The 25,888-nt window shown below is 35.3% G+C and overlaps 2 protein-coding genes across 2 annotated transcripts in view; both read right to left on the reverse strand.

The window, feature by feature from the left end:
* NALF1 (NALCN channel auxiliary factor 1) overlaps positions 1 to 25,888 on the reverse strand; it is a 755,018-nt gene that overhangs the window by 488,078 nt on the left and 241,052 nt on the right. The gene's annotated exons all lie outside the window — the stretch shown is intronic.
* On the reverse strand, positions 3,885 to 4,955 carry LOC122746942 (cytochrome c oxidase subunit 5B, mitochondrial-like). The gene is made up of 2 exons (XM_043993066.1): positions 4,830 to 4,955; positions 3,885 to 4,145 (listed from the first exon to the last, which is right to left on the reverse strand). Exons 1-2 carry the CDS (start codon positions 4,953 to 4,955, stop codon positions 3,885 to 3,887), a joined length of 387 nt encoding a protein of 128 aa, XP_043849001.1.

The raw sequence follows: 25,888 nt of genomic DNA on the forward strand, positions 1-25,888 counted from the left end.
ATTGAATAGAGTTGACCCTACATTCTTTTTTTTTTTTTTTTTTTAGTGAGGCAATTGGGGTTAAGTGACTTGCCCAGGGTCACACAGCTAGTAAGTGTTAAGTGTCTGAGGCTGGATTTGAACTCAGGTACTCCTGACTCCAGGGCCAGTGCTCTATCCACTGCACCACCTAGCTGCCCCGACCCTACATTCTTGAAAATTATTACAGCTGAATATAATGGTAGGTTTTACTAATTTGGAAAGCCTTTCCACAGGACAGTTTTCATTTTTGTAATGCATTCAACCAAGCAACAAACATTTATTAAGCACCTTCTCTGTAACAGTTACCCTGGGGATTCAAAGACAAAAAAAAAACAAAAAAACAACAACCTACAATTGCTTCTCACAAGGAGCTCACTGGAAGGAGACAAATTGTATTTTATAAGAAGATTCAGAAAATACTTGTTCAAGTATTCAGCATTTGATCTGAGTCTTGAAGAGAGCTAGAGATTACAAGAGGTAGAATTGAGAAGGGAGGACTTTATGGTCATGGATGACGGCTTTGTGAAAAAATTGAATCAGGAAATAATGCATGGAGAGAGGAGACAGAATATTATTTATGGGGAATAGCAAGTGGACCCATTAGGTTGAAATGTAGAGTGATGTTTAATCAGCATGGATAAATGGACTTAAGATGTATAGTGAAGGACTTCAAATGCCAAATAAAAGAGTTAGCATTCTATTATAGAGATGGTAGAAAGACCCAGCTGTTTCTTGAGTAGTCAGACCTGTGCAATCACTACTTCATCATCAGTCTATGGAAATTTTGCTCTTTCTTCAAGACTGAGCTTAGGTGTGACCTCTTCCATGAAATCTTCCTAGATCCTTCTCTGTCTTTCTGTCTCTGTCTCTATGTCTCTTTCTCTTTCTCTTTGTCTCTCTCTGTGTCTGTCTGTCTCTCTTTGTCTCTGTTTGCCTCTCTGTCTCTACATATTTTCTTACAACACTTCATTAATTTCAATTTTATTCCTATCCTAACTTGGTCATATTAGTATATTGTTAGCTTTATGAAGTCAAGGACTATGTATGTTTTTGTTTTTTTAATTACAGTTGCTTAGCACAGACTCTTGAAAATAGAACAATACATTCAGGATCTGTATGTGTGAATTCTCTTTATAGGTTTAGGCTGCAATATGTCTAACATTTTTAGTCAGAGAGCTTCCTGAGGCTCCAAGAAGTTAAGCAATTTGGCCCTGGTAATATAACTTTTAAGTATCAGATAAAATATTTGAACTCAGATGTTTCTGACTCCAAGATTGACATTCTACCCACAATTCCATGCTGTCACTTACACATAGTTGTTTAATAAATGGTTGCTAAATGAATGGAACGGAGTCCATATTCAACTTGGCTCAATGAGGAATGAAATTTCTTTCATCTAAGGATCAGCCTAGGTGACTTGAATGAAGTTCAACACTAGAGGAGGGTGTTGGCTATGACTCAATGGGTTATTCTCCTATAATAATCAGTGAAATAGTCAAATCAGATCTAAAAGTTATTATTTACATGGGTGATAGTAATAGGCATACTGAATCATAAGTATGTGGCATATGTGTAAACATTATTTTTAAAGGTTATTCCTGAAGGTTTAGAAAAGAAAAAAAACCAATATTGCTTCCTTATTCAAATACTTTCCTTCCTAATCCCTCATAATTCCTTCACCTGGAATCTTTCTCTTTATCAGTCAAACAGTATCTTTAAATTTTCCAAAAAGCATACTTTCAGTGGGAGTACTTTCTAAGGCTGTAGCTACATTGTCACCAACAAAACCTGTTGAAAAGTAAAAAAATTTAAACAGCCATTTTTTTGCAACCTGACACCAAATAACTGTTTTGACTGATTATCTTCAGGGAAGTGACAGGTTGTCTTGGCATAATATAGCCGATTTAGTACATGAATGATGCATGCAGAAAGTTGAATTTTGAAAGTGCCAAACTCAGAATTATAGATTATTCAGTGTTGGAGGGACCTTAGCAGTCATTTAGTCTAACCCATGTCTGAAATAAATCTGCCTCTATAACAGACTCCATGAGTGGTAAATCAGCCATCCCTTGAAAATCTCCAATTAGGGTGAGCCTACTAACTCCAGATGGAGTTCATTCCACCTTCACACAGTTACTGACATTAAAATGTTTTCCTGGGGTGGTGCAGTGGATAAAGCACTGGCCCTGGATTCAGAAGGACCTGAGTTCAAATCTGACCTCAGACACTTGACACTTACTAGCTGTGTGACCCTCGGCAAGTCACTTAACTCTCATTGCCCTGAAAAAAAAAGTTTTCTTTTTCTTTTGACAGCAAACTTAAATTTATCTCTTTGCAAATTCCACCCATTGCTTCTGATCCTTCTGCCCTCTGAGACTATGTAGAACAAGTTAAATCCCTTTTCTGCATAATAATCCTTCACAAACCTCGTCACAACGATTATTTTTCTTCTGCATCTTCTCTAGGCTAAACACCACTGGTTCCTTATATGATACTGACTTCTATCATCCTTGTTGCCTTACTCTGGATGCTCTTCATTTCATTAACTATGGCATCTGTAACTGATGTGGTCTGATCATGACTGCATATGGAGGGATCTTTGTATTCTATTTCTTCCTTTTTTATTTTTACATTTCTGAAGCTATTTACATTTACATTCTGAAGCTATTTCTTCCTTCTTTATTTTTACATTTTGAGCCATTTCTTTCCTGTAGTAATTCACTGAACAACCTGTATATTCAAATATTTATTCTCAAATAATGTATATGGAGCATATAAGACCATAGGTGGTTTACTAGATAAAGTAGATAGAAAACTGGACTCTGGGTCAGGAAGAAAATTTGACTTCAAATCTTCCTGCTGGCATTCACTAGTTGTGTTTCCTTGGACAAGTCCCTCAACATCCATAAGCCTTAAGCAATTCATTTTCTCCTCATTTATAGATGAGTTGCATCTGAGTTGGTCAAGTATTTTCCAATCCTTGACATTTCAATGTATGTAGATTATTAATGAGTTATTTTTTACTTTGTTTATCCTTGACATTGAAAAAACAACAACTGGATATTAACTCTGAATTCAGAACCAGCTTAATTAATTGTATTGGGAACTGACTCACAAATACAGCAAACATTTCCATTATAAGGTACTTATGTTATCTAATGCCCAGAGGAAACATAATTTGTTAGATTACTTTGGATTAAAAAAGAGTTAATGCATTCCCCAAAGAGAATGAATTCTTTGCTAATTCTTAAAATCAAGCTAATCCACTGGATTCTTCTTATAATGTCAACCTTAGTAATCTGTGAAACTGTTTTCTTGAGGTACTTGTACTTCCTGTAATTAAATCCTTCTGGATAGGATTCAAAAGGAATGTATGAGGTCCTGAATTCTGAGTTTAGCAAGTCATTATAATGAGGCTGCTATATGGATATATTGCCCATTAATCATAGCATTATAAATTGATAGCTTGCAGGAATCTTAGAGATAATGTGGTTTAACCCTCTATTTTACAGATGAGAAAACTGAGGCCTTCTCTAAGAGTTTAATTGGCTTTCCTGAAATCACACAGGTTCTAAGTGTGAAAGTTTATGTTTGAAGTGAGGTAATTTTATTAAAAATCCACAATGCCATTATTACTTGAAATGAAGGGCAACATTTCTAGAGTTGAATTCACCCTTTTTCATGTATGTGATATGTATTGAGGCCCAAGTTCAATTGTGAGAATGCTAGCTTACTTCCCCAGCTCATCAATAAGAAAATATTTAATAAAATGTACATTTTTTTGGAGAGCCAGGGAAATGGTTAATCTTTTATTGGAGAGAAGAAAACATTACACCATAACTCAGGTAAATCAATCCAGGGGTTCAGTGGCTCAACTTGTGGGGTACCAGCTTGTAATGGATTCCACAGTTAGGGCAACTCTGTGTCTCACCTTTGTGAAGCCAGAACCAGATGACTGCACTGTTGTCCTCTTCACAGATACAACCCACTATTTGCTTGTCAGTGATGGAAGGGACCAGGTTTGGCTCCTCCTTAGTCCCTGGAGCTGCCTTTGGGGCTAACATATTGTAGGGATCCAAATCATTCCTTGCAGCCATCATAACCTCTCTGTCCAAACCAGTAGCCTGTGAGTGAGATTTTTCCCCATTCCTTAGTTATAAGAGATTTACCATAGTTATAAGTGATTTGACTAAGATAATAATCAATATATTAACTAAAAAAATTGTGATTTATTCTATTTAATATATAATTTTATATTATGCCAAGACAACCTGTCACTTCCCTGAATTTATATAAGATATAATTTTATATAAGGTCAAAAGGTTAAGTCTTTTCTCATATTTCCTAATTTTCCATTGTCAAGCATTAGGTAATATCACAAGATCTAGCAGGCAGCAATGCTATATTTTAATAATCACAAGTGACATACTTTTCTATAAAGAGTTCACACCACTGACCAGTGGCCTGACAATGACCCACCCTATTGTCATCATAATGGTGACATATATGGTCATTTAGGTAGTTCCTCATATTTTCTAAGAATATGTTTTAATTTTAGAAGCACAACTAATGATATAATGCTGTACAAGTATAACTTTGGAAGGGTATATAAACCCATGCATTGTGTAATTCTGGGTCTTTCAGGTCCAAAGCCTGGATGACTGGCTTTATTGGGAGGCTAAAACCCTCTCAATAAACCTATTGGCTTTGTTGGGGGACTAACCCTCTCTCAATAAACCTATTTGCTTCAGCCTGGCAACTTTGTTGTTTTTTTTCTTCCGTCAGACTTAAAAATTTTCCCAACAAGCCTGCTCTTCATCAGAAGGGATGCCTCCTCCATTTGCCATGGAGTGAGTGGCAGCCCAAACCAGGCCACAGGCCTTCAAGACCTGGACCACCATCGCCCTGGTGCCCCGCAGTAACCATGAAGCCATCACTACTGAGACAGCTATGAGCCATAAAATGGACATTTTTTTGTTTGTTTGTTTGTTTGTTTGTTTTTTGTGAGGCAATTGGTGTTAAGTGACTTGCCCAGGGTCACACAGCTAGTAAGTATTAAGTGTCTGAGGCTGGATTTGAACTCAGGTACTCCTGATTCCAGGGATGGTGCTCTATCCACTGCACCACCTAGCTGCCCCATAAAATGGACATTTTAAAAATGATAGATCAAAATTAAAAAAAAAATGATAGATCACCCCAAAAGAGACAATGAAAATGTGATTTTCCTTAACAGGTTGAAATATTTTCTAAGCAATTGACTTGGTAGTGTGTTCTACAAAACCAAATGGACTCTGAAAAGTTTTAATTACATGGAAAATATATTATTTCCCCTGGCATATGGGATTTAGCAGTGATTTTGAAAAAGATATGAAAGGAAATGAGTACCTTGAGAGATTAAGTATTATAACAGCTTGATGCCATCTTAGTAATTTATCACTCCCTATATCATTAAAATGAAATGGATTTTTTATTTTTTCCTTATGATTATTATTAGAAAAGCTTATAATGGAAGTCATAATTTAATGGAAACTCTTGTTCTTTTTAGAATTATTTACAATTTATAAAAAAAGTTTCTTTTTAGCATTCCAGTGAGAACTTAATGAAGCAGTCTCTTTGAACATATATTTTCTCTATAGGAAAGCTGTTTGAATGTCAGAAGATGGGATAAGCCCTTCTGTATAAACCTAAGAGGCCAATTTCCCATAAAGCCTTATATTTAAAACCTACACATAAAGCTTAAAAAAAAAAAGAAATTCTGAAAGTAGCCTGGAACTAAAAAGAATTAAATAAAATAGTGTTACTGACAAGGGCTTTATTGATAGAGAAAAGTGTGTTTTTCATCCTTTGTTATTACCAGTCCTCAGTTTAGTTCTAAAAGCATCTTGCTTTTTTAGAGAAAAAGTATGAATTGTGCCCACAATCGAAAGAAATATATGTAGCACATCTGTCTAATTTGTGATATACTTAAAGGTTTTTTTTTTTTTGTCTCCTCTAGACTCTACTGTGTCTCAAGACACTTAGATAGGAAGAGCTCGATTTTAAAGACTTCCCACAACAGAAAACCAGACTCTCCATTAAATGACCAGTGAATCTATTTGGAGCTGCCCTGCCATATAACATGCCTTTAGGAGATCAACAGAGGCATTCAAAGGAGATCCTTCCTCACCTGTAAATCTGAGACCATGCAAATATCACATAAATAATAAGACAGGCTTTCTGTGGAAAATGAACGTGTCCCCTGTCCCCTTAACTATTGATCTTCTATTCCGCAATCCATGAAAACCTGCTACCTTGGTAATACAAATCTGACACCTTCCCAGTGTAAGATGTCTCATTTAAGAAGGACAGCCAGAATTCATGCTCTGGTCACTGCATCATAAATCATATGACACTTCTAACTGCTGCTTCTGTAACTCATCATACTTGATTAAAGGCAAAGACCTGAACCCTGGTCTGGCAGGTGCATTTGACCATAGCTATTTCTTCTGTTCTCTTTCTCATTAGGCTAAACCCTTTTATGTATTCTTTTTCCTTCCCTAGCTGAATGTCAAGTGGATATACTAATTGATCTCTTGCTGCTTTGTTAGCCTCAATTAGAAACTTAGGCCACTAGTCATTTATTACAGCTAATAGGTTTTCATTCCAGGTACTGTGGCCCTTATATCTTCTTTTCTATCACAGAAAATGTCTGGGGGACACTTTACCATTTTTACTTTAAGGAAAAAAAAGGAGAGTAACTCAAATAGGCATTGATACAATATGTTCATGAGAATACGGCAAATGGAAAAGATAATTAATGAAAATAAGTTTGGCAGTTTTCTGGATAGCAACAGATAATATGATTTTAATGTTGCTCAAGGTAATTTCCAGTTTGCTTTTCAAATGGAATATTTTTATGCCATATCCATGTGCCTTCATACAAGAGAACCTCATGTTCTAGCCGCAGCTTTGAATAACATCCGGAACATCCTTTCAACCACTTAATTTTTCAGACCTCATTTAGGGAAACAAGTATTGCCCTAAATCTGTACCACTGGTTTGTAAATATCACTAGCAAATATTTTTTTAAATGAGATCCCTAAAATATAGATATAATTTTCATCAGTTTTATTTTTAGATTAATATTCTAAAATACAGGGTTTTTAATAAGACATGCAAGGAGATTTTAAAGGGGTTCATTGACAAGCAAATTTTCAAAATTCATAAGCTTTAGGTTATTAAATAAAGGTAATATGCATTGAAGAACACTATATATTGATAGTATCACAGCAATAAAGTATTCTATATTGGGAATATGCTATCTCTGTTGATTTCATTTTATCTAAATTTCTTCAATTTAAATCTATACAATTCTTACCAACAGCTTTGGAAATCATTTATTATAATAATTACTATTTTTAACAAGACACTACCACATTATTTGGCTCATTTTTTTAGTGTTCTTACTGGTATACAGGATATACATAATACACAAATTTAGTTATTTGATTACAAATATTGCTCTCCTTTAAGCAAAAACAAATATACATGATTGTAAGAACTTAAATAAAAAGATCACTCAACAGAAGCTGACTTCTAGATAATTAAAAAGCCAAGAATGGCCCTCAAGAACCAGAAATGAAATATATCTCATTCCTTCAGGAAGAGAGGTGGGCCACTACTAGGTCAGAAGGAAACCCTGCAGTCTTAAGCTGCTTGACTGCTTTTTTCTTTTCTTTATAAGGGAGGTTTCCATTTTGGTGAGGGAGTGGAAAGTGGGATAAGGGAAGGTGGTCAATCTAGAAATTACAGTGACAAAAAAAATCATTAATGGAATTTGTTTATTTATTTTTATATCTCACAGCTTTATGCAAAAATATCTCCAAGCCATTGAATCTATAATTAATGGAGATATTGTCTAAGGCACTAACTTGGCCTGTGCATTATTAAAAATAAAGGTGAGAGCTTACATGACGGTATAGCTGGATCAATTACGCCAAAATACAATTTTTCTGGATATTTAGATAATTGAGGTTTGGGGAGAATGGGGGATCAGAATAATCTAAATAACTTCTTCAACCTTCTGTTTTCTCCACAATGATGAGCCTAAGAGCAGTCTACAAGAAGCAAATATTTTCAGATGATAACTTCCTCTTATTTTATATGGTTTCTGACTGTGTATAGGGAGCAAGTATTTTTATATTAAAACATACTCAAATTGACTTTAACATGACAATTGGCTAATTGAATAGGAGCAAAAAGTGGTTTGTGGAAAGCAAAAACTAATTTAGCAACATATTAAATGCCTTTTGTGTGCGAAGCAAAGTGGTAGGTACTGGGTATGTAAAATAAAATTAAAATATATCCTTTGTCCCTAGGAGAATTGAAATAATCATCCATACAATTTAGACCATCCCTTCTATTTCACTTTATGGAGTTTTCTTCTACTTTTCATATCATTTTTATTATGAACAACGCCTTGTATTTCACTTACCAGTAAGGACTTTATAAATACAGTACCTTCTTGGACAGTTAAATAATTATCATACTAAAACTTGATCTGTCAGTAATTAAGGGAAATCATGCCGCCTATTAATACTGACTATAAACACAAAAGCAGACAGCTATTCAAATAGCAAGATAGCCACAATTCAGATGAGAAGTTCCTCTTCAGAGGAGCTTCTATTCTTTTCTATTTCAGAAGGGAAGCAGTGAATAACTTTAACTTATAGCAGGAACAACTCTTGAGAATCACTTGGCTGGCTAGAAGCCCTGACTTCAGTGTTGTATGGGCTTACCAAGACATTAAAGAGTAAAAGTATTTGTTTTTCATATTGCACATCCTTGATGACTATAGAATGTGATCATGCATTGGATGCAATCATGTCATATCGGTGACCAGAATCCATCCCTTCCTTCCTTCCTTCCTTCCTTCCTTCCTTCCTTCCTTCCTTCCTTCCTTCCTTCCTTCCTTCCTTCCTTCCTTCCTTCCTTCCTTCCTTCCTTCCTTCCTTCTTTCCTTCCTTCCTTCCTTCCTTCCCTCCTCCTACCCTCCCTTACTCCTCCCCTTCTTCCCTCTCTCCCTCCCTGCCACCCTCTTTTTCCTGCCTGCAAAGCCAAGACAAGAAAGACAAAATCCTATATGATTGCCCTCTTGTTTAAGGGTTTTTTTCCCCTTAGTCTTTTTCTCTCCCCCTATTGTTTTAATATAAAGCTACTGAAAAGGAGCATGATTTGTTTGTTTGTTTGTTTGTTTTTGCTGGGCAATTGGGGTTAAGTGACTGTCCTAGGGCCACACAGCTAGTAAGTTTTGTGTCTGAGGCCTGATTTGAACTCAGGTCTTCCTGAATCCAGGGCCGGTGCTGTATCCACTCCACCACCTAGGTGCCCCCGAGCATGAAACTAAATAAATCCCAGGTGACATATGTATGGCCCTGTTTAACCAAGCCTTAGCCCTCTGAAATAAATTTATACAGCACTGACAGATGCAAAGCTGTAAGCTTCCTGGAGGAAAGAATCTACAACTATGTACCTTTTTTTGTTTGTTTGTTTGTTTTAAATTTATTTACTATCACTATTTAAAAAAACAAAATAGTTTATTTTATAGTTGCTATGCTGAGAAGTTATTTGTTGATTATCCAACTTGCTGAACTGTCTATTCCTCTCTCTTTTCAAAGGAAAAAAAAAATCAGGCTAATACATGTACATATATCACAGGAGTATTCTAGAACCAGTTCATACAAGATAAGAAGAGCTGATTGTTAAATTTTCAATGGGATAGGATCTAGGAATTTGGCATATATTACAAATCATGGTTGGATTTATTGTTTTGTTGATTGTTTAGACTTAAAAAAAGTGATAGGGGGGCAGCTAGATGGCGCAGTGGTTAAAGCACCAGCCCTGAATTCAGGAGTACCTGAGTTCAAATCCGGCCTCAGACACTTGACACTTACTAGCTGTGTGACCCTGGGCAAGTCACTTAACCTCCATTGCCTGCAAAAAAAAAAAGTGATAGGGAAAGTATAATGATGCAGTTTCAACTTGAAAGGTATTTCATGTGTATTTGTGTGTATAATATATTATAATATATTTATGTGTATATATGCATGTATATAGACATACATTCACACATATACATATATAAATATGTGCATATGTATATCCAGATATGTAAATATATATGTATATATATGTGTGTGTGTGTGTGTGTGTATATATATATATATATATGTGTGTGTGTGTGTGTGTGTGTGTGTGTGTGTGTGTATATATATATATATGTGTGTGTGTGTGTGTGTGTGTCCATACATACTAAATGCTACACACTCATGGGTATATGCATGCATATATGCATATATCCCAGAGAGCAGGTTGTTACATGTTTACAGCCCATTGCTGGTATATACACATGTATAGATATGTGTAAATATGTCTGTGTGTATATGTGTGTGCTCCATGTGAATTCAAAGAAACAGAATCCTTCACATTGTGCACATTCTACACACTGGAAGGAGCACTGGTTATGGCATCAGAGGATCCGTATTCAAATCTTGCCTCTGACACTTATTGTACAATTCTGGGCAAGTTGCTTAACTTAGTGGGACTTGGTTTCTTCATCTACAAAAAAGATTAGGTAACACTAGATGTCTTCTGGATTCTGTTTTTAATCTAGAACTATTGTCCAAAGTGATATTTATCTATAGAATATATATCTCTGTGAGATTAGATATAGGTATTGCTATATCTAGATAAAAATTTAAAAATATTTGTAGTCCTTTGGTTTTATCATCCAGTTTTAAGGGGAAGTTCTGTGAAATATAAGAACAAATAAATACTTCATTGAAATCTAATTTCAGTTAATTAATAGCCTGAGGAATTTTGTGCTATTACTCAATTGACCACTGGAGGGCTCCCATCTTTTCTCATTAAATAATCATATTTAAAATATATTAACAATACAAAATTTGAATAAAGTATAAACTTTACTCCCAGAAAGCCATCAGATTAGAACTTTATTTATTCTGAAAAAGTGATGTGCTAGGAATTTTTCTTTGGTGCAAATTTTAGTTAATTGGTTTATTTATAGTTTCTTTAAATATGTTTATTGACAACCTTTTTTGTTACTTCATAATCATGTCTCCATAGACTCTTTCCCTTCTCATAAGCTCTCCCTTATAATGAAGAAAAATCTTTAATCCAAACAAATCTACACAGTACCAACGTCTGATCATGGATGTGACATTACAATATACATGAGTATATTACAGTATGCCCATTGAAAAGAAGGAAGTACATTCTTTTTTCTTTTTTTTTTTTCTTCTCTATGGACAAAATTAGTTACAATTACCAAATACTTAGCCACATTTTGTGTTCTTTTAATTTTTATTATTTTATTATTGTGCATGGTGCATTCTTTTCTGCTTATTTCATTCAGTATCAGTTCATGCAAGTCTTCCTATAGTTCTCTAAATTGCTCATGTTCATTGTCTCTTAGGACAATAATATTCCAGCTAATTGACTTTTTTTTTGGTGGGGCAATGAGGGTTAAGTGACTTGCCCAGGGTCACACAGTAGTAAGTGTCAAGTGTTTGAGGCCAGATTTGAACTCGGGTCCTCCTGAATCCAGGGCCGGTGCTTTATCCACTGAGCCACCTATCTGCCTCTCAGCTAATTGATTTTCATTTAATTTATATTACATCATCTTAATTACTGGATATATTTTCTCCCCTCCCCATCCAAAAAGCCGTGCATTAAGACAAAGAATAAAAAGAAAGAGAAAAGCAGTAGCTAGCTAACTAACTAACTAACATTTAAACCAAGTGTGATATTATATGCAATATTGTACACAGTCTCCTATCTCTGCAAAGAAGGGAGGTCTAGCTAAATTACTTTTGTTTTAATCATAAAAGTATGCTATTATTTTCTAGTTACATGTAGAGATAGTTTTCAGCATTTGTTTTTATAAGATTTCTAGTTCCAAATTTTTCTCTCTCCCTCCCTTCTCTCTCCCCTCCCAAGATAGCAAGCAATCTGATATAGATAATATGTGAACAGTTAAATTACTTTTAAAACAATTTTTAATTATTGGAAAACAGGAGGAATAAAGCATTTTAGTGGTTTTGCCCCGTATTTTTCCTTCTCTTATACTTTCTGAGAGGTGACATTTTGTTCCAACTTATTCATGTTTCCTGCATGACAAAAGAACCATGCAACCTGCCCCTAAAATCCATGGCCACTTCCTTTCCACTCTACCTTGAATTGAGTCTGAGGCAGCTTGTTGTGATTTGATAATGACTGCATTAGTGGGCAAAGAGTGACATCATAAGAACGAATACAGCCTTACACTTACATATTAAGTGCAAAAGCAAATTTTTTAACTGCCATTTGGTAACCTTCGTAGGCATAGTCCATGCTGATACAAGGAAAAGAGAATTGATAGAAGATTTTTGAATTATATATTTGTTTATAAAACTGTTTGAAATTTTGCCACTTAAAAACATATCTTAATTAAGGTATACATTCAAAAATACTTCACTGTACCAGCTCCATGTTTAAGAATTTCCATATCTGGGGGCAGCTAGGTGGCACAGTGGATAAAGCTCAGGCCCTAGATTCAGGAAGACCTGAGTTCAAATCCAGCCTCAGACACTTGACATTACTAGCTGTGTGACCTGAGCAAGTCACTTAACACTCATTGCCATGCAAAAACCAACCAACAAACAAAGAAACAAAAAAGAATTCTCAAGTCCCTTGTTCCAACCACAAACTATTGACTTTTCACCTCTCCCTATGTCTTCTCTTCCAAAACTCTACTCTTTGTCTATCCTGTAGATTCTAGTGCTTTGACCTCCTCAATTCCCTCGAGGCATCTGTTCCCTGCACTAGCCATTCTCTCCTCTTTTCCCCATTAGTGAACCAATTCAGTTCTCCATTATTTTCTCTCAAATGCTTAGTCTCCTTACCATTTTGCTGATTTCACCCTGCCAAACCTCAGCTGTAGCATGAACTACCAGTCAATGCTTTCAAAGATGTGCTATTAAACAAAGGTGGAGAAAATCACTCAATCAATATCTTCCTTCACCCCTGTTTCACATAAAGATGTGGCCTTAATCTCTACCCAAGCTAACACCTTTACCTGCTTTAGTGATCCCATTCTATCCTGTTTCCTCCAATAGATTGCCCCCTCTGTGATCCCAACTCTATCACTCATTTTTAATCTCTCCTTGGCTACTGGCTCCTTTCTGTACTGTCTATAAATATATCCATGTCTCCCTTATCCTTAAAAAAGCCCACCAAAACCAAAAAAACCCTTCATTTAATCCTTTCATTCCCATTATCATCCTATATCTCTTCTGCTTTTTATAGCTAACCTCCTCAAAAAAATCCAACTACAATAGGTGCCTTTCTCCCTCTATCTCTTATTTACCTCTTATATTCTAGCTTCTGACCTTATCATTCCACTGTTCTCTCCCAAATTACCAATCATCTCTTAGTTGCTAAATCCCAATGGCCTTTTCTCAAACCTCATTCTTCTTGACCTCACTGCAGCCTTTGCTACTTTTGATTATCTTCTTTTCTTCAATCCTCTCTAGGTTTTCAGGATATCACTTTAACCTGGTTCTCTTCCTATCTATCTCACCAATCCTCTGTTTATTTTTCTGTATTCTCCTCAAGATTATGTCCTTTAAATATAGTTGCCTAGAGGCTTCTGTAATGTGTTCTTATCTCTTCTCCTTCTGTACTACCTCACTTGATCATCTCATCAGTTTTCATGGATTTAATTACCATTAGTAGGCTGATGATTCAAAAATCTATCTAAGCTGCCCGATCTCTCTGCTGATCTCCAATTTCTTTTTTTTTTTTTTAAAGTGAGGAAATTGGGGTTAAGTGACTTGCCCAGGGTCACACAGCTAGTAAGTGTTCAGTGTCTGAGACCGGATTTGAACTCAGGTACTCCTGACTCCAGGGCCAGTGCTCTATCCACTGCGCCACCTAGCCGCCCCTGATCTCCAATTTCATATCCCCAAAATTCTTTCAGAAATTTCAAACTGGAGGTCCAGGAGATATTTTAAACTCTACATGTCCAAAACAGAACTCATTATCTTTTCCCCTAACCCCACCCTACCCCCAATGCAAGGAACTAGCACCTACATCCCTCACAACCTAGGTGTCATACTCACTTCCTCATTATCTCTCACTGAGCCCAGCACCATATCTAATCTGTTGCAAAGGTCTGTCGATTTCACCTTTGTAATATCTCTTATATACCCCATTTTCTACTCTGACATTGCCACCACTCAGGTGGAGGCTCTTATCACCTCATGCATAGACTGTTGTCATAGCCTCTTGGTGGGTCTGCCTACCTCGAGTCTCTCCCCACTCCAATCTATTCCACCATTTAATGGGTGCATTCAGGCACTAATAGGATTTTCCTGAAGTATGGGCATGATCATGTCATCCCCCTACTCAGTAAACTTCAGGGTTCCCCTATAGCTTTCAGGAGCAAATACAAAATGTTCTGTTTGGCAATCAAAATCCTTTATAACCCATGCTGCCTACTATCTTTCCAGTCCTCTTACACATTACTCTCCAACACACTCTACAACCCAGGGATGCTGGCCTCTTGAACGTTTCACAACCAAGACACATCATCTCTCAGGTCCAGGCATTTTCTCTGCTTATGCCCTATGCCTAGAATATTCTCCATCCTCAATTTTGCCTAGTGACTTCTCTGGCTTTCTTTTAGTTCTAACTTAAAAATCTCACCTTCTACAGGATGACTTACTCAAACCTCCTTCATTCTAATGACTTCCTTCTGTTAATTATTTTCTATTTGTCCTGCATATAGCTTATTTTGTATATATGTGCTTGCATGTTGCCTCCCCCATTAGATTGTGAGGGTAGGGACTGTCTTTTGCCTCCTTTTTGTATCCCCAATTCTTAGCACAGTGCCTGGCACATAGTAGGCATTTAGTAAATGTTTATTGAGCATCTTGCCAACATGCACACATATTAATTTAATGTTTTGATTTATTCCAAGTGTGGCAAGTCATGTCAGTGTGACCTGGACTATTTTAGGTCTGGGATAACTTGGGTTCTTATTGATGCCTTATTGTAGTAGAATTTGCCTGTGTTAGGAAGATCAGAAAGAAAATCAGAGGGGGCACCAAGGTGGCACAGTGGATAAAGCACCAGTCCTGGATTAAGGAGGACCTGAGTTCAAAGCCAGCTTCAGACACATGACACTCACTAGTTGTGTGACCCTGGGCAAGTCACTTAACCCTCATTGCCCCAAAGAGAGAGAGAGAGAGAGAGAGAGAGAGAGAGAGAGAGAGAGAGAGAGAGAGAGAGAGAGAGAGAGAGAGAATCAGAGGAATTAGCTATCTATTAATTTTCTTTAAGTAATATTTAAATATATTATATTATTTGTATCAATCAAACAACAAAAACATTTATTAAATACATATGCCAGGTACTGTGTAAACTATTGTTAAGAAATTTCTCCAATATATATTTTTGTTGATTATGCATTTTCGTTCTTTCCTCTCTCTCCTCCCTACCTCCTTTTCTTCCTTCCTTATTTTTCCCTTTCTCCCTCCATCTCTTCCTTCCTTCACTAGTACATTGCATTTTTAGTCTTTATAATGTCCAAATCATATTTATACCATTATCTGATTTTCTTACCACGATAGTATAAAGATATTATCACTTTTACTTTAAAAATGTGGAAAATTGGGGAGTTCAAGGATTTCCCCAAAGTGAAATGATTAGTAAATGAAGGCTCTCAGACCATGCCAAATTTAACATTGTATCTGCTACATTAGTGACCACATTATTTGTCTGTCTCTATTTATCTCCTTATCTATTTATCTCCTTATCTAATTATCTATTTTTGATCATTAAGATAATTCGCCCCCAAAGTTCTTTGTTTTGGGGTATATGTACTCTTTTTTTCCCTTAGAATTCCGAAGAGACAAGTATTAGAATTCCAGTATCCCACCAAAATCAATAAACCAAACCAAATATTAATTTCCATTCTATGAAATCAGACAACTATTTTTGTCTCACACACATCTTCATGACAGGGTTTCTTATTAACTTTTTTTAGACAGAAATGCAATGTTATCTTTAACCAGTGCTTTTATGTCAAGATTCAAGCACAAATCCTATTTTTCAGATGCAATGAAAACTGTACATGACATTTATTATATCATAAATTTTGTACAGATAGTTGAACAAAGGCTAATTGAAATAAAGGCTCCAACTTTTATGACAATACTCATGGGAAAAAAGTGAAGCTGCAAGTATGTGATTTTATTGACAGACTTCAATTAGTGTAGTTCTATTTAAAAATAGCATCTGTGTTCACTAAGGAGTGACAAGTAAAAGAAGAATATATTTATTTATAGAAAGTGGAGAAGAATCTCTCTGCCAAATCTAAAATCATCCTTAATATATGTTTTGTATTCTGGTTCTTCTGAAACACATGTGTAAGAGCTGGGCTTTGATTATAAATAACAGAATGCTTGATGTACACATATATGCAGGGATGCATGATTATGGATGGGTATAGTACTTGAGAAGTTGTCGCTTCAAAAATAAATCACCCTCCAAATTTCTTTAACATTTCACCAAAATAGGCAATCCTGGTGATAGCATTGTAGTATGTTAAAGAAAAAAAAAGAGTGTGGAAAGATCTGATAACAGGGAGATCTGGTTTCTAGTCTTTGTTCACCACAATTTGGCTTTGTGATTGAATAAATAATTTTTCTGGGATTCAGTTTAGCACATTTAACATTTATTAATTGAGTGACTATGGGTCATTTAAACTCTGAGCCTCAGTTACTTCATCCATAAAATGTGTATAATAAGACCTGAATTATTTATCTCATGATTTTGAGGTTCAAATGCTGCTAACAGCCTCAGATATTTAAACACCTTACCTCAGCCTCCTCTATCCTATGATTAGAGGGCTGAAAGATGGAGGACAAAGTTCCTCCCAAAGCCTTCTTCATAAAGGAAAGAAATTGGATTTCTATTTCATTCTACTTTCTATGTGCAGTTCTGTTTCATATTATCACCACAGAACAAGATGTACCCTGATGTCCTCCTTCTTTCCAATTTCTTTTTGTGTCCTGCCTTTCCTCATTAGATTGTAAGGTCTTTGATGGTAGGAAGTATTTTTTTTCTTATTTGTATCCTTAGAAATTAGCATAGTGTATAATATGTAGTAGGTACTTAATAGATATTTATTAAATTGAATTAAAATGATATAATGAACAAAAAGTTATTTGAAAACTTAAAAGCTCTATATAAATTTCAGTTATTATTGAGAGCCAAAGTCAATACCCTTTTTGCACCTTCCTCAATTATTGCTTGCATTGATCAAGTGTAAGTTTACATGTAGACTCCACACATGAGTTGATTGTATTTTGGTTTCCAGAATTTAAGATAGGCAACAGATTGTATGAGTTCAAAGACCATGCACTCTACATAAATTGTAACAAAACAGAAGGAAAATTGAACTCCATGTACATGGGTTAGAAGCACAAACTGTCACTAAACAAAACAGATGAATTATTGAAACCATTATCCAAAAGCATGACACAATCCCAAAAAGAAAAGTTGCCAAACAAGATATAAACTAGAATGAAATATGGATATGTGTTCCCATCCACCCATTCAGTGAAAGCTTTTAAACAAACAATTATTCACAGTTCTTTGGTGCCAATATTTTGAAGTTTGCAAGATAAAAAAATCTTTTTGCACTATTAATAGAAATTATTGATCTGTCATTTATTACCCAAAATACAAATTCTAAACAATCTTTTTGCAAAGCCCATAATTTATGTTGATTTTATTTTTAAAAATTATTTATTTCATTAAATGTTTTCCAATTACATTTAAGAATTTTAACAACTATTTAAAAAAAATTTTTGAGTTCCAAATTCTTTCCCTGTCTCTTCTCTCCCCCCTAATTGAGAAGGCAGCCAATTTGATATCAGTTGTGCATATGAAGTCATGCAAAGTGTTATTTCTGTTCAAGCCATATTGCAAAAGAAAATGAAAATTTAAAAAATTAAGAAAACAAAAAAGTATACTTCAATATGCATCCTTTTTGTGGTGGATAGTATTTTCCATCATGGGTTCTCTAGAATTGTCTTAGATCATTATCCTGATCAGAGTAGCTAAGACTCTGTACCTCCAGAATTATATTTGATGGGTTATTTTAAAGTTGTTTGGAAGAGAATATTGGAAGAGCTCTAAAATCTTGGTCCTGCCCCAGAGCCATAATTTACTTCTAATGGAAAAATGTTGTGAAATAATAAACCCTCTTCTTGACTAAAAACAATACCTAAATCACAGGCATGTTTACATGTTTTATCTACAAAAAAGTCTGAGATAATAATTTTAATAGGGTAAGAAAGCAACAGAGATTTCTACCTTTTTCCATAATGTAACTATTTTGGTCAGTCAACCAGAAATTAGCAATTAGGGCTACAAAGAAAGGTAAAAAGATAATCCCTACCTTCAAGGAAGTCACATTCTAAAGCATAGACATGAAATGCCTGGCATAACCAACACTTCCCAGTGTGGCCAGAATCAGATTAAAATGTAATTGGGATAATATTTAATAACATAAATAAAAATAGAATACAACATACACAATGTTAATATGTGGCTTTCTTAGGCAATATACAGTACACAAGAATCCTTATATATAGTTTATGTGAACTGCTCTAAAAGATAAGGAGCACTAAGAAGTGTTAAAAGGAGTTACTTCTTGGAATCAAAATGCAGCATACATTTTTCCTGTCTGAATAATTTATTTTCTCATGATTATAATTGCTCTCTGTTAGCATATTCATATATCTCACATATATATATACATATATATATATATATATGTATATATATGTATATATCCCCCCTACACCCAGGGCAATGAGGGTTAAGTAACTTGCCCAGGGTCACACAACTAGTAAGTGTCAAGTGTCTGAGACTGGATTTGAATTCAGGTTCTCCTGAATCGAGGGCCAGTGCTTTTATCCACCGTGCCAGCTAGCGGCCCTATCTTTTCTTTATTAAATTGGAAATTGTTTCCTGGCTTCATCCACAAACAGCTTCCTTTGAGTCCATAAATCCAATATTTTCTCATAGCTTAAAAGTATATATGTATGTGTAGATGTCCTCACCATTTTCTGTAATCCTATTGTTTACATAATGCAAATTATAATACAGACTACTAAGGAAGATATAGAGCACAAATTTTTGCACAAGTTTTTAATTTTAAAAACATTGATTTCTTTATTCTTCCCCTGCCTTTCATAACTCATGGACAGCTTTTAGAAAGATTTTCTCTTCAACCATATGAACACAAATAGTATTATAAATCTTGTTAACTGAAGGACTAGGAAATATCTTTCACAATATTGGTTAAAATTATATTATATTTCACAATGTTGGTTAAAATTATATAAAAAGCTGAGTTTTGTAGCATTCTGTAGTTATTACCTTCCTGAAGTCCCCCATAGCATATAATATAGTGCCTTAGATACAGAAGTCATTCAGTAAAAAAATAAGTATTCTGACTGACTGATTTACTGACTCATTTATTTCAGCTGTATTAGTAGTAAAGTTTGCAAGTTGAAATATATTTTTAAAAATCCCTTGATTTACTCATATATGAAACTTCAGAACTGAAAATATTATAGCTGAATCAAATTTATGTGCGTATTTTCCCATGAACTCCACTAACTTTTTCTATTATATTTCTTTTGAGTCAACTCTAATATCATTTCTTCCCTACATGACATCTTGTTCTTATTGAATCATAAATTATAAAGTGAATAAACCCTATCAGCTTAGAAATATATTCAATAGTCCAATTTGGGTTGGCTGGGAGAGGCACACATTGGATAGCATTTTCCACTTCTAACATTTATGCCAGTTTTGGATTAAAATTATGGCACTTTATAAAATGACAATACAATAGTATATGACCTCTTTGAGGAAATAGGATGGCCAATGAAATGTGAATTATGTTTAGCTTTTCACTGTCATGAGTAGACATTTCATAAAGACCCAAACTGACAAGTCAATTACCCCATTTATGAAATATCTAGTTTATTCTACCTTTTGATGACAGATTTTTGATTTTTGTTATTTATAAGGAACTTTGCCAGAAAACATTCCAATAAAGGTAAAAGAGATCCGAGTTAAATTATCAAAATTAATGAGAAGGTTGACCTAGGTGATCACCAAGATCCAAAATTCCAATATCCTTCCATGAGACTGTAGAATAAACAGTTGCTAAAAGATAAGGATGGATACGTTATTCCTCCAATGCAGCTATGTTCTCATCAATGAGAGTATTCCCTCCAATGATGCAGATCCAAATCCATCCATTCCTGACCATCCTGTGTGATCCCAATCCATGCTATTTCAAGTTGTTCTTCATGGGAAGACACAAGTGGATACTCAAGTCATCCAACATATTCATTTGTTGGTTATCCCTCATTCTCACCACTCTACTATACCATTGTTAACTGTGTCCCCTTCCCACATATCTTGAAAATTGAAGATAATATTCATTAAGTACCATTAGGTACAGATTAATAATTTGGAATTTATAGATTCGGCAGAACAGATAGACTCTAACCTGGAGTTCTTAACTCAGATGGGAATTCCAGTATCAGCACCATGCCTCCCAACTCCTGACAGTATTTTAAGACTTCAGATTTATATTGAATAGTAGTAAGGACAACTAAAAAAAAAAAGTCAGATACTTTAAAGAATACCTTTTTTTGCATGGTAATACCTTGAAGTAGAAGAAGAGGAACAGTATCTCCATATTTTGTATAACTGGCCCTTCCCTGTTTTTCAAATATTCATTGAAAATAATAGATTGGGAGCAGCTAGGTGGTACAGTGGATAAAGTACTGCCCCTGGTTTCAGGAGAACCTGAATTCAAATCTGGCCTCAGATACTTGATACTTACTAGCTGTGTGACCATGGGCAAGTCACTTAACCCTCATTTCCCCGAAAATGATGATGATGATGATGATGATGATGATGATGATAATCTACTCACTAAATAAACTCACAAAATCTTTCTTAATTATGATACTTGTCACACTCCATTGAATTATTGGGTGGAAAATTATATAAGATTAAATTCTAATTAGCTTTGTAAGTTTTTCTATCACTAGAAGGTAACCTAACCATTCCTATGACCATGAAGAGTTTCATTTTAATGGGAAGAAATATCCTTCAAAAAGAGCCTGTTTTTTCATTAAAAAACAACAATAACCAAAAACATTCTGACATTCTGGCTAGCCCAGGTCAAATTGTGACAGAGAATCCTCCCTGTCAAAAAAAAAATACCAGGTTTCTTTGAAACTTAATTTCTTATCTGTAAAATGGGAATGATGTACCCACATTAATTATTATATAGTTTTTTTATGTGAATAAAATTATAGAAGGTACATAAATAACTTTTTAAAGAATAAGGTGCTATAAAATATAAATATCCTCTATATTAACAGCTAATATGGTATAATGTACAGTAGATTTGGACTCAGGAAGAAAAGAGTTCAAGTTTTTCTTCTGACACACACCCAGCTTCTGTGGTTATAAGAAAGTGAATTAAGCTTTGTGACCAGCAAACTCTCTAAGATTATAAATAATAAACTAATTGATAGGCATCAATAGTACTTCCCCACACTAATAGAATTGCACATCCATACCAACTAAGAGCAAAATGGTTATCCTCCTCCTGGTCATCATGGTTGTTGTTGTCATCATCATCATTATCATTGTACTTTTGTTGGCATGGTTTATACAGAAATGATCTGGGGACAAGTTCCAATTCTGTTACTATTCTTTTAAATTTAATGCCGTACTGAGTATTGCTCAAGTGGCTGAATACCATTTTTTACAGCTGAATAAATATTTTAAGATGTAGGCTTATCTTCTGTAAGCTCACTAAAATTGTCCTGGGTACAATTTCAGTAGCAGAGAGAGCAGTGAGAATGATAGGCACCTCTCCCTGTTCTCAAATAACTTTAATCTCCTCTGCTGGGTGGTTTACTATTATCATTATTAATTATTATATTATTACTACAACTACCATTATTCCTACTGTGGTGCCAGAAGATAGGCATGGAGGTTATTGTTTATAAAACTACAGTTTGACTCTAATTTTTAGTATTTATAAAGAAAAAGTCATGAGCTTTAATAGAAAAAGAGGGAAATATTTATAGCAAAATGTCCTTACCTACGTCGCTAGAGAATTACAGATATCTCTGTGGATATGATGGATGTTTGTTTTCAGAAATAGCATCACAGTTAAAATACCCTCCTGTTAAGGTCACTTTAGACCAAGATTGACTCTTACATTTGTGATGGTAGAATCCATTACAGAGCTGTTTCAAATGTAACTTAGGTTAGAATTATTAACTCTGCTCCTTCTGAAAAAGGGGGCACAGCATTGAATTCCATTCAACAGACAGTATTTTACAGCCATTATTCTTCCACAAATATAACAAGATGGAGAAAACTCTGATGGCAATATGTGCTGTTTTTAGGGACCCCTTTTTGTAATAACTACAAATAAAAGGTTGCCTTCTAAAAATAATACCTAATTAGAGATGAAATTGTTAACAGTAAACATATGATTTTCTGTTCTAATTGCTCTTTCTGAAGCTTTTAATACCATACCAACTATATTATCAGTGCTCCATCTACTCTGTCCCCCCCCCCTCCTTTTTGTCAGGACCTACTACTGTACTCAGAAAACAAAATAATGATTGATAGAAAAAAAAAGTTCTAGGATAGCCTCAGGAACCATGCCCTTGCCTTTGGATACATTTATAATGAAAATAAAGCGACTAACCCAAATTATTATAATGCCTAGAGTAGTGGTGGTAATGATGGAGAATGAGTTGGGTCCTACTTGGAGTAAAGGAGTGAAAAGAAATGACCTAAATAGTAAATAATTTTAACTTTGAGTACAACATGAATAAATTCACTGTTAAAAAATGAAGACAATATTCAAATCAAAGTCAAACACCTTATACATGGCCATACAGCTAGTAAGTATAAGGCAGAATTTAAACTTTCTGACTCCATGGTGGTTGCTCTGTCCACTACATTGTGTTGTATATTTGTTTTAGTCATTTAAGACTCTTGCTACCCCATTTGGTATTTTCTTGGCAAAGACACTGGAGTAATTTGACATTTCCTTTTTCTAGCTCATTTTATAGATGAGGAAAATATGGTAAACAGGATTAAATGACTTACCAAGGGTCACACAGCTATTAAATATCTGAGGCCAGATTTGAACAAAGGAAGATGTCTTCCTAACTCCAGGCCCAGCACTTTATCTGCTGTGCCAACCAATTAACTTCATCCACTATATTAGGCTGCATTAAATATGAACAAGTAACAGATGGGTGTAGTAGAGAGTTAGGTTCAAATCCTTAACTTTAGTGCCTTCCCTCTGAAATTACTTCAAATTCACCCTCTGTATATCTTGGCTGTATATAGTTAGTTGCCTGTTGTCTTCCCTATTAAATTGAGTTCCTTGAGAGCAGGGATTGGTTTTTGTTTTGCTTTCTTTTCCTTTGTCTTTGTATCCCCAGAGCTTATCACAATATCTGATACATAATAAGCATTTAGTAAATGTTTGTTGACTTGACATCAAATCCCACCCCCAAACCATGTCTCTTAACATTTTTTCCCTCCTGTGGGGCAATGAGGGTTAAGTGACTTGCCCAGGATCACACAGCTAGTGAGTGTCAAGTTTCTGAATCCAGATTTGAACTCAGGTCCTCCTTAATCCAGGACTGGTGCTTTATCCCTGTGCCATATAACTGCCCCTTTATCCTTTCTTTCCTCAAAGCAACTCTAGGTAAGAGTTGGTTGGTGAAAGAAGTTCCCACATTGATAAAATTGCATGTCTAAACAAAAATGAAAATATATTTAGCTCCTTATGATCCTTGTATGACCCTGGGCAAGTCACTTAACTCTGTTTGCCTCAGTTTCCTCATCGGAAAAATGAACTGGAGAAGGGAAATGGCAAATGATTCCAGTATCTTTTCCAAGAAAATTCCAAATGGAGGACAGGACTTAAACAACTGAACAACAGCAACAAAAAAATATAAAGTCTCCTTCACAGCCTGACCCCTTCCTATCTTTCAAGTCTTCATCTTCTGTGCTTGTCTATGCCTATTCAACAATCATGCTATAGTCGTCTACTTTCCTCACACATGACCCTCTATCTCCCTTTGCCTTAGCTTTTTCCCACACATAACACTCCTTTCCTCATCATCTTGGCCTGATGGTATCCCTGGCTTCCTTTAGGACTCAGTCCTATTATTTATACATAGTTATTTCTATGTCATCTCCGCCATTAGAATCTGAGCTCTTTTAGGACAAACATTTCCTTTTCCCCCTTTCTTTGTATCCCTAGTGCTTAGAACAGTACCTGACACATGAAAAATGCTTAATAGATGGTTGTTGACTGACGGTATCTTTTTTCAGCACAAAGTACTTAAGAATAATCCTCTCCATATTATTACACAGTTAAGATACTTAAGAAGGTTTGCTACTGAGTTGAGTTCACCACATATACAACTGGACCTTGGGTGGGCATTAAGACACTAGTCATGCCCTTCTGGATTTTGTTTTATGCCACCTAACCTTAGGGATCTCCAATCTGTGTAAAAGAGAGACAGGCTTATAGTGAAACTTCTATGGTAAGAGAAAGTGAAGCCCAAGGGACCTGGGGAAGGAGGCACGGCCTACCCTAAGTCACATAGGTAGTAAATGGTCTTTATTATCAAGGAAGAGCAGCTCGTGTATTGTGGTGACTTCTTCATTTTCCTTGGTAACCTTAAAGAACCCTATTTGTGAACCATCTCTATCCCATTCACTGTCACAGTTTTAAATGACAGGCAGCCAGCTGTGAGCATAAAAGGCCTGAGAAGGAGAAGGAAAGATGACAGTGAGCATTTCTGCACACCCTAAACTGCTGTTTACAACATGCCCTTTTTTTCTTTGTAGGGACCCATTTGCTCTGTTTGTCATTCAAACTGATTGTGATTGTCTTCCCAGCAATCATATTGTCTGTCAGCATGAGATAATGCATCAATAAGGTGATATGGCATTGAGATGCATTTCACATTTTATAAAAGATCATATACTCTTTGAGTCATGTACTCTGCTTTTTCACTTCTGATTTGTATATATACGTTCCTAGACTTGATCCATCATTTCTTCATTTAGATCTACCTGTCTTCTAAGACAATATGTTGTCTATTATAAGCACTTCAAAAGAGGTGGGTGGAATATGATAGATTATTTTATATACTTACTGTGTTTATCACCAAATGCCATCTCATTTTTTCTGGCCTCTTAGAGTTTTTTTTTGTTTGTTTTTATTATAGCATTATGAATTTGGGGAAGCTAAGTGGTACAGTGGTTAGAGCACTGGGCTAGGAACTAGGAAGATTCTTCTTTCTGAATTCAAATCTCATCTCAGACACCTTATTTGCCTCAGTTTATCATCTGTAAAAATGAGATGGAAAAGGAAATGGCAAACTACTACAGTATTTTGTTTTTGTTTTTGTTTTTTTGGTTAGGCAATTGGGGTTAAGTGACTTGCCCAGAATCACACAGCTAGTAAGTGTCAAGGGTCTGAGGCCAGATTTGAACTCAGGTCCTCCTGAATCCAGGGCCGGTGCTCTATCCCCTCAACCACCTAGCTGCCCCACTACTATATGTATTTTTGCCAAGAAAATGCCAAATGGGGCCATGAAGAGTTGGATATGACTGAAACAATTAAACAAAAACATCATAATTTACTGAAAAATAAAAAGCACTG

This window comes from Dromiciops gliroides, chromosome 3, assembly GCF_019393635.1.
Source record: "Dromiciops gliroides isolate mDroGli1 chromosome 3, mDroGli1.pri, whole genome shotgun sequence".
In the NCBI taxonomy this organism is placed as follows: Eukaryota; Metazoa; Chordata; class Mammalia; order Microbiotheria; family Microbiotheriidae; genus Dromiciops; species Dromiciops gliroides.